Here is a 17,874-nt window from a genome sequence, read left to right as displayed (position 1 = left end):
AGATATAGGAGATGTGAACAAGCAAATGACAGTCAAGCACCCCCGAACTGACGGGTATGTTGTCCCGCTTGGCGTCTGAGATCAACGGTAGTTGTTCTAGCCACGCTCCGGTCGATGAATGCCCCTGTTGATTGAAGTTGTGGCAAGGAGTGTCTTTTCTATGAACCAACTCGCAGAAATACCGATGCAACGCGGTTTATCGAATGGCGAAGAGGATGAGGCAGCGTGACGGCGGTGGATAAGACAAAGATCACGTGCTGCCGCCCGCATACACATTGCAATCGCCGACACTTTTCTTCATCAACAATTTTCGGTAGCCAACAATGGAGGGACTTCTAACGGCTGTGAAAACAGTCAAGCGAGACCCTGAGTCTTCATTGGAGCCTACTGCCGAGTCCCAGGACCGCAATGATACTCCCACAAAACCCAGCTTGGATCTGGATCGGCATGATCTAGCATCGTCGCAGATTATAGATGGACTTAGGTCCAACCCTGATCGCGAGCAACTGTCTACAATACTTTACGCACTGGATCCATTCAATGCTTCCAGAAAGCCAACAGATTTCGACCTTCGCGTCCCCAGTCCCACCACCGCTCAGATCCTCCAGTTGTTAGTCAGCACCACCATCCCGGATCATTGGGAATTACTGGATGCAAAGGAGAGAAGGACAAAGGATTCTAAGACTCGAGCTGCTTTATTGAGGTGTCTGAGCAGTGTTGCCGGTTTGGGCTCCTTGGTGGCTCAGCTACGATCTCTCATTCCTGCTGCCAAAGCTTCGGCCCAACAAACCACAGACTCGAGCAACCGGGTCGTCATTCGAGATATTGTGGCGTTTCTTGCTGCTTTGTTGGAGCCTAAAGATTTCTTGTTGCGTCTATACTCCGACATCTGCGTTGTTTATAACAATAAAACCCGCCAGCAAGTCGCATGGAGAGAGCTCGTGTCGCTCATTGCCGCCGGCAGAATTCTCTCGACCGCAGCCGAAGCTTTGACTGTTTTTGATGTTGACTCTACATCTTCCATCTCCTGGGTCGGCGATGGTACCAAGTATGCGTCTTGGCTGGGTGGCAACATCTGTCATTTGGTTGTGAAGCTCGAGCCAGACAATGAGAATGACTGGGGCTCGGCCGCCTTGCTGACAGGACGAGCGCTGAGCCTTGGATATGCCGGTATGTTGTCCCCATAGCTTCTTTGTGAATAGCCTATGCTAATTCTATTGCAGATCAATTGGTCAGGGAAATATATGCCGGCCTTCTACTTGACCAATCTCGCCCGGAAAAGTTTAGCTTGCTTTTGAACCATCTCAGACAAACGGAACAGCTTGCAGTCATTGAGGCTGTCTTCCGGGATATTCAGAAAAAGCACTTCTCGGGTGAACTGCCTGGTATGGTCGGGCAGCGAACCTCTCCTAGCGAAGTCATCAAGGGAGTGGCAGCATTGTGTTCGGGGGTAATCGGTGATCGGCCATTCTTAAAGATCCAGGTTATGGATTGGCTCTCAAAGAGTCAAGGTGGCTCAATCCAAACATTGGGGTTGCGGCGGGCTCTCCTAGCCACGTACAATGACCCTGGTAAGTCTGACTGCCATTCTACTGCTGGGAATATAAAACTGACAATCGTCATCAGATGCACTTAGGTCCTTGCTCACACGCAGCTTGGAACAGTTCGGCGACAAGTTCTACATCAAGCATGTCCCTAGCATGGTGCAAAATGGTTTGTTTGAGACACGTATACATCCTTGGAACCATGGCAACTGACACTATACAGCAAACACACAAGTCATTCTTCTAGCTGCAGGGCACCTTCACCGGTTAGATCCAAGTCAGGTGAAAGAAGTTGGCCGCTCGGGAGTCTTCTTAAACGCTGTCTCTAATCGACTGGCAGCATCATCGAACAAATCCCGGTTCCTGGGCATGGTGGTGGGGACGGGAATGTCAGGGCTAATCGAAGAACCAGGCAAGGCCATGAAATTTGACCTCGAAGAAATGCAGAGCGATGAAGCGCACTGGTATCTTAGTTTGGCCAAAATCACAGATACGGTTGGGACCTTGGAATCGCTCGAGACACTGCAAAAGCCAACAACACACCAACGAAGTGGAAATGCGCTGCCCAAGCGCACAGCAAAGGCCAGAGACCGCCCTAGTCAACCACAAACCAGCAAAATCGTCTCCATCGAAGAAATACCGGATAGCGACGAATCAGATGAAGATGTTGATTTGATTCCATATGAGAAACCTGACGATGATGCGTCGGATTCCGACGAGGATCCCACGCTTGTTCAGCGCAACAAGCCAACAGCGCCAGTGTCAGTGCTCAAAATAACCTCTACATGCAGTCCCGCTGACTATAGATCCAGGTACATTCGCGATTTGATCACATTTCTCCGAGACACTGAAAACGTCGAGAGACATCATCTGGCCATCACCACGGCGCCATCTTTAATCCGACGCAAGACAGGCTTTGGCACTGAACTCGCCGAGCAAATCGAGGAGCTGGCGCTCACTCTCGTGGGTTTGCAAAACGACAATAATCACCCGAAATTCCACGAAGCTCGTCTCCAGAGCATGATTACATTGATCGTATCCCAGCCTCTCAAAATGGGCCGCTGGTTCACGGCCATCTTCTTCGACGGCGACCTCTCTCAGGTCCAGCGGTCTGCCGTACTCACGGCCTTGGGTCTATGTGCTCGCGAGATAGCAGGAAATGGAGAGGATGATGCTCGTGCACTGGGCCTTCCATCTACGGGTGACACTTCGTTCCCATCCAAGCGGCTATCGCCCACCTTAGAAGCCATGTACCTGGGCGCGAACGAGTCCCCTATCGCGACGCTCACTGACAAGATGTCCCGGACATCGCTGCAACCAATGGCAGCCAATGCGGCCGACGCTCTTACCGGGCCGGACGCTCTCAAAGTGCGCACGTTTTCGTCACGCATGGAAGTCGAGAAGAAACGTCAACAGCGAGATACACAGCGACAGAAGTCCACAGCCAAGGATCTGCACAAGGTGCTGGCCGAGGGATTCTTCTATCCGTTGCAAGGCCGATTCGAGATCATGATGCTGCAGTTTTCTTCGTAAGTTTCCGTCCCTTCTCTTATCCTCTGCATGCTGGGGTAAAAAGAAATCGAAGTACAATCTCCACTAACCACCTCACAAAAGATCATCTGCACCCTCCTACAACCCCTTCTTCATCCCACATCTCCTCACCCTTTTCCTCCAAACCCTCTCTCTCATACTCTCCACAACGGGCCCACACACCCCCTTCCTCGCAGGCCTCACCCACGAAACGCTCTCACTCCTCCTCTCTCTACACGCAGCCGCCGCATCCAGCGAGCCCACCGTCAGCGCCGCGCTGCTGGTTCTTTTCCTGTCCATCGTCGATTTGAATATCGCATCTGGCTCGAACGGCGAAGAGCGCCTTGTCACCGAGTACGCGGCGCAGGTCATCGAGCTGCGCGAGTGGGCGTCTGCCGTCTTTGACCGGACACCTGTTGGGGCCGTGGCGTCAGACCCTGCTGCTGCGGCGGCTGATCCACAGGAGCGTGTGCGGACGTTGGCTGCTGGGGTGATGGTTCGGCTTGGGGAGGTTATGGAGCGGTATCAGGGTCGGTTGATGGGGGTTCATGCTGGATTCCAGTACTAGGTCTAGTTTTGTAGTTTCCGGGCACTTGAGGGTTATGGCTTATGAGTGAGATATATGGTTGCCTCGGCGTGGTGTGGGTTAGTGAAACGAATTGGAACTACCAAATAGAGCGTACCCTAGACATAGAATGTCTTTGGCCATGGCAACTCGCCCTTGAGAAAAGGGTATCATGCATCATGCTATTTATTACTGACAGCGTACGCTGGCATTTCAAACCCATCCCTTACTCCGATTTGGCAAAACTACCCTGCTCAATAGCCGCGTCCATCATCCGATCACCACTAACAATACCCGTGGTGCAAATCACGATCTTTCGGCGCGGAGCCTCCTGGGCAGCGATAAACCGCAGTGCGGCAATCTCGGTAAAAGTGATACCGCCCAAGAAGAGCACATAAACCGTTTTGGTAGCATTGTTCCCACTCAGGGTCTGTCGGGCACGAACAGCTTTGTCGTCGCCCTTCTGCACAAGACTGAACGTGGGGCCGCGGGCACTCTTGACCAGATCCTCGAAGCCGAGCCAGCCCGGGGACGCGGTGCTAGCGGTGTTCACTGAGCTCGCGGGAGTGCCGCCTTTGATGAGGGAGAGGATGTAGGGTTTTTGCAGGACGCATTGGACCAAGCGGACGCTGAGAGGCGCAAAGCCACTGTAGACATACGAAATGTCGTCAGGGTCTTTCTCGCTGACCTCTTCGATGACCAGACGCAGATTCTTTCGCAGGAAACCGTAATTGGTCTTTGTCCCGGCCTGTCCGCCCGCAGACGGGAGGAGCATAGCCGTAGCCGAGGATCGGGGTTGGAGGAGCTCCATTTTCTCCAGTGCCCAGAATGTGAGGAGATGCTGGTGGCCATATGCTTGCGCGATCTGTCTTTTAAAGTTCTCCAAGTCCCTTGGGCGGAGTCCGCCGGACATGCAAGACTCCAGACACAGAAGTCTCAGCACGGTCTTCAATGGGACGTCACGAGCGATGAGCTCCTCGATCGTTTCATGTTGGTATGTGGGATCGGCGCCCGCGGCGTTGTTCTGCTGGACTTCCAAGATCTTCCGGAAGGTTTCGGAACGAGTGAGTCTCATGATTTCCTCGGCAAGGTTGGTATGAACCCGGAGGCTCTGGTGTTCCAGTTGGTAGGTCGGCAGGCGGTTGACAAACTCGCGAAGCTCGCCGGTTGTTTTGGCAGTGTGGCGGCTCTCATACTCGGTTTCCAGGCGGCGGGCCACTTTATTCAGAATATCGCCCACGATGGCAAAATTTGCATCTCGCAATTGGCTAAACAGCTGGTCGGATGCATCCAGCTGGATCTTCCTCTTCAGTCCCTGTTTCGCCTGTTGGGGCGTCTTGGATGATTCCTGGGATTGAGGCGCGGGGGCTGGCCCGACGATACTCGTGTCAACATCTGCCTGGTTATTTTGAATGCCGACATATTCATCAATCAGGCCCTCGTAGGTCAGTTGTGTTAGAAGAGCAGTTCCAAAATCCACGTCACGGTCGATGATGATCAAGTTCTCCGTATTCGCACTTGGCAGAAGTCCGCGTGCCGAGAGGTCCGCCAGCCCGGAGCTCTCTTCAGCATCAAGCTCTTTCCTCATTCGCAGCAACAGATCTGCAAGGCGTCGTGCATTGTCTCCTTTGCCGACGATTCTGGGGAAATAGCCATGTCTCTGTTGAATGCCCATCAGAGCCTTGGCGGCCAGGAATATGCAGCCTGGGTCCTTGTGCTATGGGAATAATGTTAGCTTCTTGCGAATACTGAAATGATGCAACAGACTTACCAGATACAAGTCACTGAAAGCATCATCCAGCTCTAACGACAGGATGTCCTGTTCCAGCGGCATAAAATACAAAGGCAACTCGGCGATGTTCACGTCGCCGATGATGCCCACCTGCTCCAGCACCGCATTGCTTACAAGGGACCGCCGGGGAGCCAGGAAAATCGAGAACTCATGGTCCGCGTTTCCATTATTCTGCAGGCGCTTGATTTGTTCTAAAGAGAAATGTCAGCTCATACTGATGGCACTCAATCGAAGGAGGCTGGAAAGAAAGCCAAATGAATAAGCTCGAGATCGACCTAAATGATCTGCTCTCGCATGCTCTCGCATCTCCATCTAGGGATCTCGACTGATTACGTAGAGTAGGAAAGGCCATCTGCGTAATCTACTGTTGTCCCACCATCCGACATGAGGCCGTCGACAGCGAGATGGATCATGCCGATCAACCAAAAAATCAAACAGAAAGAATAGAAACAAGTAACATACCGGCTACCGTGCGGACTTGGTGGGCCTTCTCGCCACGGACTAAGAAGATAACATTGCGCTGGGATGAGTCGACGTTGGCATTTTCCAGCAAAAAAACGCGGTCAACACCGTATTCCTGAAGGACAGAGAACTTGACGAACAAGCCAACTGGACCGGCCAGTTCCTGGCTGATAACGAGGTTCTTTTTGCCCCGAGCCTGCACACTATTCAGCGTCCGACGCCAGGGCAACACTGAGGAGCGCTTACGCCTTCGAGCAGAGTCAGGAGGTCCCTCCTTGCCTGGTCCCTGAAGTGGTCAGCATCAGACCCGGCCATCGCAGGCAGACACAAAGACACAAGGCAGACGGCAAATGCCAAAAATAAACGAAATGCGGCGCGGTCTTGGGCGAAGTTGAAGATCTTAGTCATCGCTGCATTGAGGAGCACAGCCCAGCTGAGTCAAACATACCAGTATTGGTATGGTAATATGTGACCTGGATGCTTATTTCATGTGTGTTATAGTGGTATTGGTATTACCCATCGCTCAGTCTCCTGAAACGGCCTGCCTGCCAACACTTGACATTTGCATACACCGATTTCTTCTTGTATTTTCTTCTTCTCTTCTCTCTTATTCCTGCAATACCCTTTCAATTCATATTATTCCACTATAACTCTCACTTAATACTGTTTCATTTCATCCTCATCATGGGCAAATTCGGGTTCAAGAAATCCGATGGCGACGAAGAATCCGGCCGCCGAGCACTCTTCGGCTCGCGGTCCAAGAACAAGAGCCCAGCCCCTCCGTCGAATCCCTACGCGCAGCCGATTCCCGTGGACCCTTACACCAAGGCCAAGATTAATGCCGGCGTTGCCCCTCTGCCATCCGATCACCCAGCCGCCAACGGTGCCCCCGCCCCCGCCGGAGGACCCCACGCCATCCCGTCTGACAACAAGTATTCGGGTTACACTCCCAACCGCTACGGCAACCAGGGTGGTTACGGTAGTGACCGGTTCGGCGGAGCGAGTGCGGGTGCGGGCGCCGGCGCCGGCGGGGCCTCGCGGTATGGTTCTGGTGGCTACGGTGGACTAGGCAGCACCGACCCCAATGACCCTGGGGCAGCGGATGCCGATCGAAATGCGTTGTTTGGCGGTGCCAAAAACCGGGCACCGCAGCAGCCCCAAGGCGGTGCACCTCCGCCCTACTCAGAGGGCCAGCCGAACCCCACGTACGGTGGAGGCAGCAACGAGTACAGCATGGCGACTTTCCAGGACCGGCAACTGACGGCTGAGGAAGAAGCTGAGGAGGAGATCCAGGGAATGAAGCAGGAGATGCGCTTTGTGAAGCAGGGCGATGTGTCGTCGACGCGGAATGCACTCCGGGCGGCAGCACAGGCCGAAGAAACCGGTCGCACCACGTTGGCCCGTCTGGGCGCGCAGGGCGAGCGGATCCATGACACGGAACGTAGTCTGGATATGGCAGGTATTGAAGGTCGGATGGCTCAAGAGAAGGCGAAGGAGCTCAAGACCGTCAGCGGGAGCATGTTCGCGGTGCACGTGTCCAACCCGTTCACTAGCGCTCAGCGCCGACGCGAAAGAGACGAGAAGATCCTCAACACGCACCGCGCCGAGCGTGATCTTCGTGAGGGCACGCGGTCGGAGGCCTTCCAGAGCAGCCAGCGCATGGATCGAATGTTTCGCGACATCGACCGCGACGCGACCAAGCAGAGCAAGGGCCGCAAGGCGAACGTGACTGAGCGCGCCAAGTACCAGTTCGAGGCCGACAGCGAGGACGAGGCCATGGAGGACGAGATTGAGCAGAACCTGGATCTTCTGGGCGGGGCCGCCGGTCGGCTGAACGGGCTCGCCAAGGCGACGGGTCGCGAGCTGGACGAGCAGAACAGGCATCTGGAGCGCATTACTGGCAAGGTGAGTATTCTCTTTTGTGTTGGGAATGCATACACAATATACTAACTCCTTCGCAGAGCGACTACGTCGACGACCAGATTGCCATGAACCGGGCCAAGCTGGACCGGATCCATTAGGTGCATTATTTTGATGTCAATGGAGCAGCGATATGCCTGGAGCTGTCGCGCCCGGTAATTATTTGGTGGACTTGTTTATGGCGATCACCCCCACCCCTGGCGTTCTGGCTCTGCGTTCTTGTGCATGTCTGCCGTGGCAGGAGTGAGTATCATAGCATCAGTCTTAATATTATCTGACTTGCGTACAATCATCTACTGGTATACTGGTATACTGGGGTCTGTTGAGTACGGATCGCCCGCTGCGGGGAGTGTGGGGGAGTCGGGGGTCCGCCAGCCCTAATCGGCACCTCCGTATCCAAACGGCTAATAGATATGCCAGTTAGCTCTTACTACTTCTACTTCTACCTCTACTTCTACCTCTGACAGCTGACCATGTCATCACCACCATCCTGTCACATCCTAGTAATCGGCACCGGCAACGCAGGCCTCAGCGCCGCCCTAACCGCCAAAGAAACCAACCCGAGTGCCCAAGTAACCGTAATCGACAAATGCCCCGCAACCTGGGCCGGCGGCAACACCTACTTCACAGCAGGTGCCTTCCGTGCCACACACGCAGGCCTCGCCGACCTCCTCCCGCTCGTGAACAACACCAGCGCCGAAGATGCCGCGCGCATCGATCTTGCACCGTACTCGGCCGCGGACTTTGCGCACGACCTGCACCGCATGACGGGCGGACGCGCGGACCCGCAGCTGGCAGATACACTGGTGCGCGGCTCGCGTGGAGCAGTGGGCTGGCTTGCACGCCGCGGCGTGCGCTTTCAGCTGTCGTTTAATCGGCAGGCGTATGAGGTTGGCGGGCGGGTGAAGTTTTGGGGTGGGCTTGCGCTGAAGACGGAGGATGGGGGCAAGGGGCTGGTCCAGGATTTGATGGGTGCGGCGCGGAAATCTGGCGTGCGGGTTATTTTTGATACTGCTGTTACTGGGTTCCATGTTGATCCACACTCGGGGAGTGTGGTTGGTGTGGATGTTGTTTGTGCTGGAACCAGCACTGGAACTCAGAGCATCGCTGTAGAGCAGCATACAAGAACCATCCTCGCTAAGGCAGTCATCCTCGCAGCCGGCGGCTTCGAAGCCAACCCACAGCTACGCGCCCAGTACCTAGGCCCCGGATGGGACGCAGCCCGGGTACGCGGGACACCGTACAACACCGGCGAAGTGCTCCAAATCGCGCAACGCGACTGCAACGCCAAAGCAGCAGGCAACTGGTCCGGCTGCCACAGCGTAGCCTGGGACGCCGACGCCTCGCCACACACCGGCAACCGCGCGATCTCAAACGAGTTCACCAAGTCCGGGTATCCGCTCGGGGTGATGGTCAACCGCGACGGGGTGCGGTTCGTCGACGAGGGCGCCGACCTGCGCAACTACACGTACGCGATGATCGGGCGCCGCATCCTGCAGCAGCCGGCGCAGCTGGCGTTCCAGGTGTGGGATGCGCGCGTTACGCCGTGGTTGCGGGCTGAGGAGTATCGGCCTGAGGTGGTGCGTCATCTTACTGGGGGGACGTTGGCGGAGTTAGCGGATCGGTGTGTTGAGGTGGGGTTGGTTGGTAAGGAGCGGTTTTTGGCGACCATGGAGGAATATAACCGGGCTGTTCTTGCTCATAACGATGGTGGTGATGGTGATGACCGTCTGCGCCGCTGGGACCCTGCAGTGAAAGACGGACTAGCAACCACCGGTCTGGATATCCCCAAGTCCAACTGGGCACTGCCTATCGACCGTCCCCCTTCCTCGCTGTGCGCGTTACAGCCGGCATCACCTTTACGTTCGGGGGTCTGGCGGTGGACCCCGAGACGGCCGCTGTGATTTCGCAGTCGACGCAGGCTATCATTCCTGGGTTATATTGCGCAGGCGAGATGCTCGGCGGCATCTTCCACGACAATTACCCCGGTGGCAGTGGACTGACGTCTGGGACGGTGTTTGGGCGGCGGGCTGGACGGGCTGCGGCGGAGAGGATTGCTACGCAGCAGGCTGGAAGTGAGAATATGTCGAAATTATAGTACAGGATCTAGCTGGCATCAGAGCCATTCCAAGGACAAGTACCGGTTGGATCATCTTGATACTAGTACATGCCGACAGTAATAATTAGACAATATCTTTACTAGTAGCGACTGTAAAGTGACATGGGCGACAACAGCCCGCCAGGTTCACCGAAAACAATGCTTTCGCACCGATTGCCACGGGTATATCACAGCACCAACACCGTCCCAATATTTGCACGTATAGTGCCCTCGAACAATACACCGATGGTCAGGCACAAGCAGAAAAAGGAAAAGAGAAAAGAAAAGAAACCATGAATCCAGCCGGAACAATGAAGGGAAGAAAAAAAAAAAGGCTCGAAACCATGCAATATTGATCATGCAAGGCACAAGAAAAGAAGATTAGAAAAGAAAACAAAACAAAACAACCCAGATAACGGCCTGCTGCAAAAAACAGTGAAAGTATCCCAAACAAAACACAAAAAAGATCGAATCATCAAAGCCCATTGGTATCGAAAACGCAGAAATGTGACTCCCAGGTCTAGCGAAAGAATAAGAAATATAAAAAGAAAAACCGGTAACCTCTATGGTCGTAAGGGGGGAAATCAGAAAAGCATCATGAAATGGCTCTCCCTTCCTTATAAGAGGGCCCTTGTAACCGAATCAAACCACAGGTCATGCCGAGGATAATGTCTCCCAAGGGGGGGGGGGGGCTGATGGGAGTTCGAAGATAAGTGAGAATTAGGGCAAAGAGGTGTTTGTTTCCAGGCTGTTGTACAAGACGGCCAGAGCAACACATCCCCAAGACCAACACAGTTGGGTTTTCTTGGGACATGCTGCTTCGCGAAGAGAGGTGGCAGGGGGGACGGCCCTGTGGAGGGTGGGATATCGGCGCGCTCGCGTGGGCGCAAGGCTGGAGGGAGAGGGAGAGCGCTCAGGATAGTCGGCAATCCGAGCAGAATGGAATTATAAAAGAAATGAAAAGAGCCATGCAGAGAGAAAATGCGTTACTCTTCGTCGTCACCAGAGCCGCTTTCTTTCTCACCCTTGTGAACCTTCTTGTGTCGGCGCAAGTTGGACACCACGGAGAAGTGTCGCCCGCAACCTTCCACATCGCATGCGAAGGCTGGGAAATGTCAGTAGGATACTCTCAAGTAGAGAAGAGGTGCTGGGAACATACGCTTCTCGCCCGTGTGGCTGTACATATGCGTTTGCAACGAAGACGGGCGCGTGAACCGCTTGTCGCAAACCTTGCACTTGTGCTTCTTCTGGGTGTTGGAGGGCATCTTCGAGCTGAACTGGGTCATCATCGACTGCGGGCCCGGTGGCGCACTGCCAGCCAGGAGACTGGCCGGTCGCGGCAGTGTGCGCGACTCGTATGACTCGGAGGTAGTCGAGCTGTAGTCGGTAACCGAGGAGTCGACCGAGCCGACCGAGGCGCTGTAGTAGGGGTAGTTGCCGCCCGAGGAGATGGACGAGGCGGAGGAGTGCGTTGAGGGAAATCCGTACGAGTCGGCGGAGCCGCGCGCACCACGGGGTCCGTAGATGTTGCGCGGCGTCAGGTCCTGGCTCAGAGCTACCATACCACGGCTGGCATCGAGTGCATCGCCAAAGGTGGGTGCGGAAGCCTGCGATGAGTTCACGCGCGCATCACTGTGATCGCAACGGTCAGAACTGCATTACTCCCAAGGCAGAAATGTTGTAGAAGGGTCGGAATACTCACGAATGCGACATGCGACGCGCATCCTGGGCCTGCGATGGTTGGATCGGGGCGTAGCTCACCGGCGCATAGCTGGGCGGCGCGAAGCTGCTCATCGGCGGCGCGGTGGTGTAGGATGGGGCCTGTTCAAAGGTGGTGCGCGGGACATCGTGCTGCATGCCCATCACCTCAGGGCCATAGCCCGCGGTGGCATAGTTGCTGCCGGGGACCATTGACGGTGCAGACACCGGGATATTGGGGTAGGGCATGGAGAGGGGGGTCGAGCGGTTGACTTCCTCCTGCTTGACGGAGTTGATGGGGATGCTGGCGCTGTTGCCCATAGACGTCGCATACACGGGCGGCGTGGAATGCGACGAGGTGTGGGCGGCGGCCCAGGGATCTGTGAATTGCGGCGGGTTGTGGTGGTAGACATTGTCGAAGCTCATGCCGCCATACTGGCGGTTTTGGTTTTCAATGACCATCGTCATGGAGGGTAGAGGATTCGCCGGGAATCGCGAGGCGAAATGCGCGGTTACACACACACACACACAAAGATCGATATGAAGCCGCCAGATCGTTTGCGATCTGGAGGGGTGAGGAAGAGGAGGGGAGTTCGGACTGATCGACTGGGGATGATCCGGGGGGGTGAGAGTGAAAACAGCAAGTGATAAGCCGATGATCAGAAGTTTTAATTGAACCCGACAGGGAAAAAAAGAGAGGAAGAGTAGTCTGGGGAAAGGGGATCGGCGAAGCTTATGAAGGGACAAACAATAGATGCGATGGGCTTGGGAGTGCCACTGACGACGTGCCGTCGGGGGATGCAGATCGGTGAAATATTACGGTAAGATTACTCTTTTATTTAATTATATTTTGTATTTATTCCATTTAATTATATTTTATTATAATTATTTTATTTTGCAGGATTGGAGGCATTGCTTAGTGCCAACTGTGGCCCTCCATAGGAAACCAGTTCCTCAAGACCCTGATTTTCTTCTTTTTCTTTTCTTTTCTTTTTTTTTTTTTTTGGTTGATACTTGACTGGTTCAAGATTCGAAATAGAAACCAAAAATTTCAATAAATTCAATTTAAATTAAATTAAATACCTAAACTAAATTCACGACCGTTCACCACTTCGAGATAGACCCCAAAGAGGTTGTGGAATGGAAGATCGAAAGAACGACCATCCATCGTACTCGAAGAATGAGCGAGGGAGACTCCGCGATCGGACCCAGAAAGAGGAAAACCCAAAAAGCAGACGGTGACCTCAGTGGATGCCCAGCTGTGCCGTGTCTGTTCACGCTAAATAATTGTAATTATAATTAAATATTAAATATTAAATAGTAAATAGTAAAAAGACGCCAAGAAATAAACTCGTCCCAACTTCTCCCGGCCTGTTTCAAGGTAGCGGGGAAGCAGATCCCAATACGTCAAGGGTATACCCGTTATTATTAGATTAGATTATATTATATTATGTTCCATTACATTCTACTATACGCTACTATCTGATATTAAAATGAGGCACTCATCAACTGGCTGCTCAGGTCTACATTTTCTATTCTATTCTCTCTAACATTCCTTCCAGAGACAGGGGCCCCGGGAACCCCCCCCTTGAGGCTTAGGGTCAAGGCAAACCCAAATGTGGGAGGGGTCCACGGGCAGAGGGCTGGGGAGGGCGGTGATTGGCCAATCAATAAAGAAAAAAGAAAAAAGTGACGATGTCGCAGGAATGGCGTTCAGCCATGAAGGAGATGGCTTTTGACACGGCACAGAGAGGGTTTAGCGTGTACCTTGCTTCTGACACTCGATGAATTATTGAATATTATTGTTCAGTATATGCATATACTATACATATATACTATACGGGGGTTATGATTGTATTCTATTATACTAAATATAATAAATATTAAAGTTGAATGCCTCAAAGGAACCAGATTCCCCTTGAGAACGGTGGAGGATATACGCTCCGTAGACCTCCACACCGGACTTGCTCCGGGGAGAGGAGAGAAATGAACGGGAAAAAGAAAGAAAAAAAAAGACCGTCCTTCCTGCAGGAAGTCCATTTGCCGAGCCTATGCGGCCTGTATCACCCTCTCTACATACGAGTCATGGCTCATGTCTAACAGCCTTGAGAGGCTGCCCCTCCACTACGTCAGCCGGGAAAAGTTATCTTAGCGCATACAGCAGAATATCGGACACATCACAAAAAGATTGTCTCTATAGAATTACAGAGGTACAGATCCGACACCGCAAGGGTTAAGCTTTGCTCGTCACCAGACGAACTGAGGATGAACCCCTCCCTTTCTTTCTTCTTTTTCTATGTGTTTGCGAGACATTCCCGGTTACTATAGAGACTGTAGATGCCGATAGGCAAACCCCAGAAAGGCAATCTCACGAGATTGAGATTCGATATCGCCACTGTAGGAAGAGAGAGAACTCGGAAATCATCCTTCTGTCAGAACCACGGTTTTTCGATCCCAAACCGTCTCTTGTCCAACCACTCCCCTCAAGCCATGAGCTTCTCCGCATTTTCCCGTGGAACCAAGGCCCGCGAGAGAAACACGTTCCAGAAACCACCAAATCATTCCGAACCATCCAAGTATGTTCCAAGTATATCCCGGATGTAGTAAGTATGGGAAGGCACATGAAATGGACCAGCCATGGATCGAGGAAGTGTGCCTCCGCAGTAACCGTGGGTGTTACCGATGTGTTGGAGATGGACTCCAAATCCAATCCGATGGTATCGGAATATACATTCAGAGGACGGAGTACATACAGTGTAGATTCTACAGTATAATGTGACATGCTTGAGGCTGAGGGCTCGGAAACTCCAAGTTGGGACAGCTTCGCTATAGTTGCCCGACCGCGACTCGTGTCGAGTTAAAAAAAAAAAAAAAAAGAAAAAATTCAGCTATGGCGCCCCAAGGATCAGAGCGTAAAATGAAAAATTAGAAAATTGAAAAATAAGCAATGCGACCGGGCATCTGGGCGCCTCTTTGCAAGTCATGCCGTGTCTGGCCCACTTGACACCCCGGAAGACCTCCGTAACGTGAACTACATGCTGATTTTTGGGGACTGCATGACTGGGGGTATACTCGATATGTGTTCAGTGTTAACACTGTTAAACAATGTAAAAATACTTCACTAAAATGCAGTGCCATTTCACAATATCAAAGTATAACAAACTCTACACAGTATAAAAGTATATACGGAGACAGCCGGATAGGCAAGGAGAAACATCAGGGTATCGAGGCCCAAGCCCAAGCCTCACACGGGAAGAGTGGAGCTGAACTGAGGCGAACAAGAAAAAAGGGAAAGAAAAGAAAAGAAAAACCCATGAGTCCCCACGCTGACCGCTTGTCTTGGCCCAGGAACAACGTGACAGGGGTTGAATGACGCGTCCTTGAAACTCTGCTCGACCCTGAGATTCCCGAGAAATGCGCTGAAAATGATTATTACTATAATTATTATAAGAAAATAATTAGAAAAAAAAAAAGAGCGGTCAGATGGACGCAGAAATATCGGAGAATTTCATCTGAATTGATTTATTCTCCTGATCAGACTCCCTCATATATATCGTCCAACATACTGTAGAACCCAGGTATACCTACTGAAGTATGTAGTTACTGATAAGTATACGGTTCATATCAACGGATTCCTATCCCGATCTCAAGAGTGACGATCCGCCCCAATGCCGAATGTCAATCATCCAGGTACCGACCCTCGCCAAACCATCCTGGCCGTCTGTCATCTGCATGGGGTTCCGATCTTGGCGGTTCCCACACGGCAGATCGTCACCGATTGTCCAAAACAGTCTGCACATGTCATTGAGGATTGTATCTACAGTAGATATAGACTCGGACCAAGTGTAGCTTCAGATATACTACCACTACCATATTACCTAAAGCTATAGCAATTGTGTTAGGGCCAAGTACTTGTGTTTGCTCGTCTGAGACCATGTAGCTATACATAGTAGTCACCTTGAACGTTCAACAGAATCAGACCCAGTCTTCTCAAGGGTTACGTCGTGTCCTTCCCCCCTTTTGACCTCTGACCTCATTCCCGAGCCCTAGAAGAACCAGGAGGTCCAAGACGAGCTAAATCACCATGTTCGACTCCACCCAGCCTCAAGAAGTAAAGTAAAATAAAATAAAATAAAATAAAATAAAATCAAGAATATGTATATACTAGTGTAGGGTGTTACGCCCGATACCGGCTACTCCACTAGGGTTTGTTCAGGGCACTCACCACTTGGTATGTCGCTAGTATGGCCTATAGAAACAAACTTGAGCTAAGGCTTTCGGGATGCCCCCCCCTCCCCCCCCCCCCTCCTCCAAATCCACATTCTTTTGGTTTGTGCAGACCTCCTCCAACCGGCTCCACCTGGAGACGGCAGATGGTCGATAGCCGAGCTTGGCACTGTAGGATCGCCCAATTACCATCGTCACCCCACCAGGAGCTGACGCGTGCTATGTCCCGTGCAGCGTTTTGATGGTTCAACGTGTCCAGTCTCGCTCTCTCTAGTTTCTAATCTCGAGTGTCTAGCGTCGAGTATGTACTCCCTTCTCCCCGAGAATTCAATCTGAGAGAACCATGTCTGGGAGAACCGTGGTCCTGACCTGTTCTTCTTTTAGGGTTTGGATGTTCGAACTATCTCTGTATATCCATGGATATATACTTGATATCAATAGTCCAGTAAATAGAACTTCTACTCTACTTGATAATTATTTCCTACTACATAACAGAGAAGTAAGTACCCAATCCATACTAATGAATGTATGACGTGACCTCAATCCCCGCAAATGCCCTAACATGATCCCTGCGTGCGATCCTGGGGGCTACACAGGGCAACACTGCCACCAGGGTCAACGCCAACTTTCTGCCCTGAAACGCCCGGCGCATCTTGTCCGGTGGAGCCCTGAACGACTTTTTTTTTTTTTTTTTCTATTTTCTGTCCTCGGATTTCCTTCCCTTCTGACTGGCTCTCATTCTTTCTTTCTCCCCTCCTGAATGGTTCGAGATTCCCATGGCCACATCTCACGCTAATAAAATCAAACATGGCTTTTTTCTGCTCTCTACTGTACATACATACAAAATCCATAGCCGGACTCATTTTCCGTTTGGCGTGTCTGGAGTCTGACATACGAAGGAGTTCCTGGCTAACCAACGGGGAAACTCGGAGATGGCACGGCGATGTCATCTGGCCACGAGTATGTACATACACTCTGTAGTATACATGCATTTTCTTGATTTGACCCCCACCACATACTCACTGACTACTACAGTATTTACTGGACAGTAGTATAGAGGGGTCCCTGGTTCCAGTTCCCTGGCTTCATCCATCGGCCCAACGCCACAAATCTGACCTGAGAATCCACACTCGGTGTACTCCGTGATATTGTGAGATCGAATCCCGCGCCCGAACCAAGCTTCCTCCCCTGGCCTGAGCACTGGCAAGAGCAAGAAAGAAAGTAGGCATAGTAGAGAGATTTCTGCTTGGCGTATGTCACTGGGTAGAGAGGCCTCGCAAGCCGGGCGCAGAACTATGGCCGATAGTGTTACTACCTACTATAGTAAGATATCGATTTTTACTGTATATACTTCCATACGGCTAAGAAAGAAATTGCTAGAGGCGAGGCTGGTTGCAAATAACCTCCCTAATTATTGTATTCGTATGAGAATTATAATGTTATAAATATAATTATTTACTACACTCCCTCGCTGCCCCAGTCAATATAGAGGGGAGGGGGAGGGGGCTGCAGGGACTATGATCCCTTGCGACCGAATCTACCCTAAACATGGAAACATCGGAGTCTGAGGGGAAAATAGAGAGTAAGAGCATTGACACACACACATACTCACATACTGTTGACCTGGTTCCAATCAACTCTCGTGTTTTCCCCTCTCTTGCGCCATTCCCTGCAGGGTAGGCTGATTGGCTGAGGAAGAAAAGCAAAAAAACAGGACTTCTCTCACATGAATCCGAGGACAACTCGGTATCTCGCATGCTCGACAGGTACATCCCACGCGATGTCTATACCTTTGCGTACAGTAGAAAATTTCTTTTTTTTTTTTTTTTCACTTTCTTAATCTAGTGTTTGTGCACTCAGTGGAGTCCATAATCCTGCAAGTGCGCCTCCACGATCCAACGATCCAGAGGATCTTATTGTCTTAACTAACTGTTCTGGGCCTTGCAGCTCGATGGATTCCCAACAGACACTAAGAGGGTTGAAAAAAAAAAGGGAGTAAGGCTAAGTTAACAAGTTAGCAAGTTCGCATAGTTCGAAT

At 51.9% G+C, this 17,874-nt stretch overlaps 5 protein-coding genes across 5 annotated transcripts; 3 read left to right on the top strand and 2 right to left on the bottom strand.

Moving 5' to 3' along the window:
* Window positions 1–323: 323 nt before the first annotated feature.
* Window positions 324–3,642, top strand: NUU61_008547 (telomere length regulation TEL2 family protein; the record flags this gene model as incomplete). The annotated part of the gene is made up of 6 exons (XM_056659072.1): window positions 324–1,170; window positions 1,224–1,571; window positions 1,627–1,713; window positions 1,768–2,305; window positions 2,357–3,073; window positions 3,159–3,642. 6 exons carry the CDS (start codon window positions 324–326, stop codon window positions 3,640–3,642), a joined length of 3,021 nt encoding a protein of 1,006 aa, XP_056507365.1.
* Window positions 3,643–3,865: 223 nt separating this feature from the next.
* Window positions 3,866–6,208, bottom strand: NUU61_008546 (Sec1 family protein; the record flags this gene model as incomplete). Its single annotated transcript, XM_056659071.1, has 4 exons — window positions 3,866–5,356; window positions 5,411–5,622; window positions 5,894–6,089; window positions 6,140–6,208. The coding sequence occupies 4 exons, from the start codon at window positions 6,206–6,208 to the stop codon at window positions 3,866–3,868; spliced, it is 1,968 nt and encodes a 655-aa protein (XP_056507364.1).
* Window positions 6,209–6,577: 369 nt separating this feature from the next.
* NUU61_008545 (putative plasma membrane SNARE protein (Sec9)) lies at window positions 6,578–7,914 on the top strand (the record flags this gene model as incomplete). The annotated part of the gene is made up of 2 exons (XM_056659070.1): window positions 6,578–7,798; window positions 7,855–7,914. The coding sequence occupies 2 exons, from the start codon at window positions 6,578–6,580 to the stop codon at window positions 7,912–7,914; spliced, it is 1,281 nt and encodes a 426-aa protein (XP_056507363.1).
* Window positions 7,915–8,286: 372 nt separating this feature from the next.
* On the top strand, window positions 8,287–9,911 carry NUU61_008544 (uncharacterized protein; the record flags this gene model as incomplete). The annotated part of the gene is made up of 2 exons (XM_056659069.1): window positions 8,287–9,631; window positions 9,661–9,911. 2 exons carry the CDS (start codon window positions 8,287–8,289, stop codon window positions 9,909–9,911), a joined length of 1,596 nt encoding a protein of 531 aa, XP_056507362.1.
* Window positions 9,912–10,897: 986 nt separating this feature from the next.
* On the bottom strand, window positions 10,898–12,077 carry NUU61_008543 (C2H2-type zinc finger protein; the record flags this gene model as incomplete). Its single annotated transcript, XM_056659068.1, has 3 exons — window positions 10,898–11,016; window positions 11,071–11,543; window positions 11,614–12,077. The coding sequence occupies 3 exons, from the start codon at window positions 12,075–12,077 to the stop codon at window positions 10,898–10,900; spliced, it is 1,056 nt and encodes a 351-aa protein (XP_056507361.1).
* Between the last annotated feature and the right edge of the window lie 5,797 nt (window positions 12,078–17,874).

This window comes from Penicillium alfredii (assembly GCF_028826965.1).
Source record: "Penicillium alfredii strain IBT 34128 chromosome Unknown utg000011l_segment0_segment0, whole genome shotgun sequence".
NCBI lineage: Eukaryota > Fungi > Ascomycota > Eurotiomycetes > Eurotiales > Aspergillaceae > Penicillium > Penicillium alfredii.
Note: the sequence above shows the minus strand (reverse complement) of the source record. Positions and strands in the feature narration are given on the sequence as shown.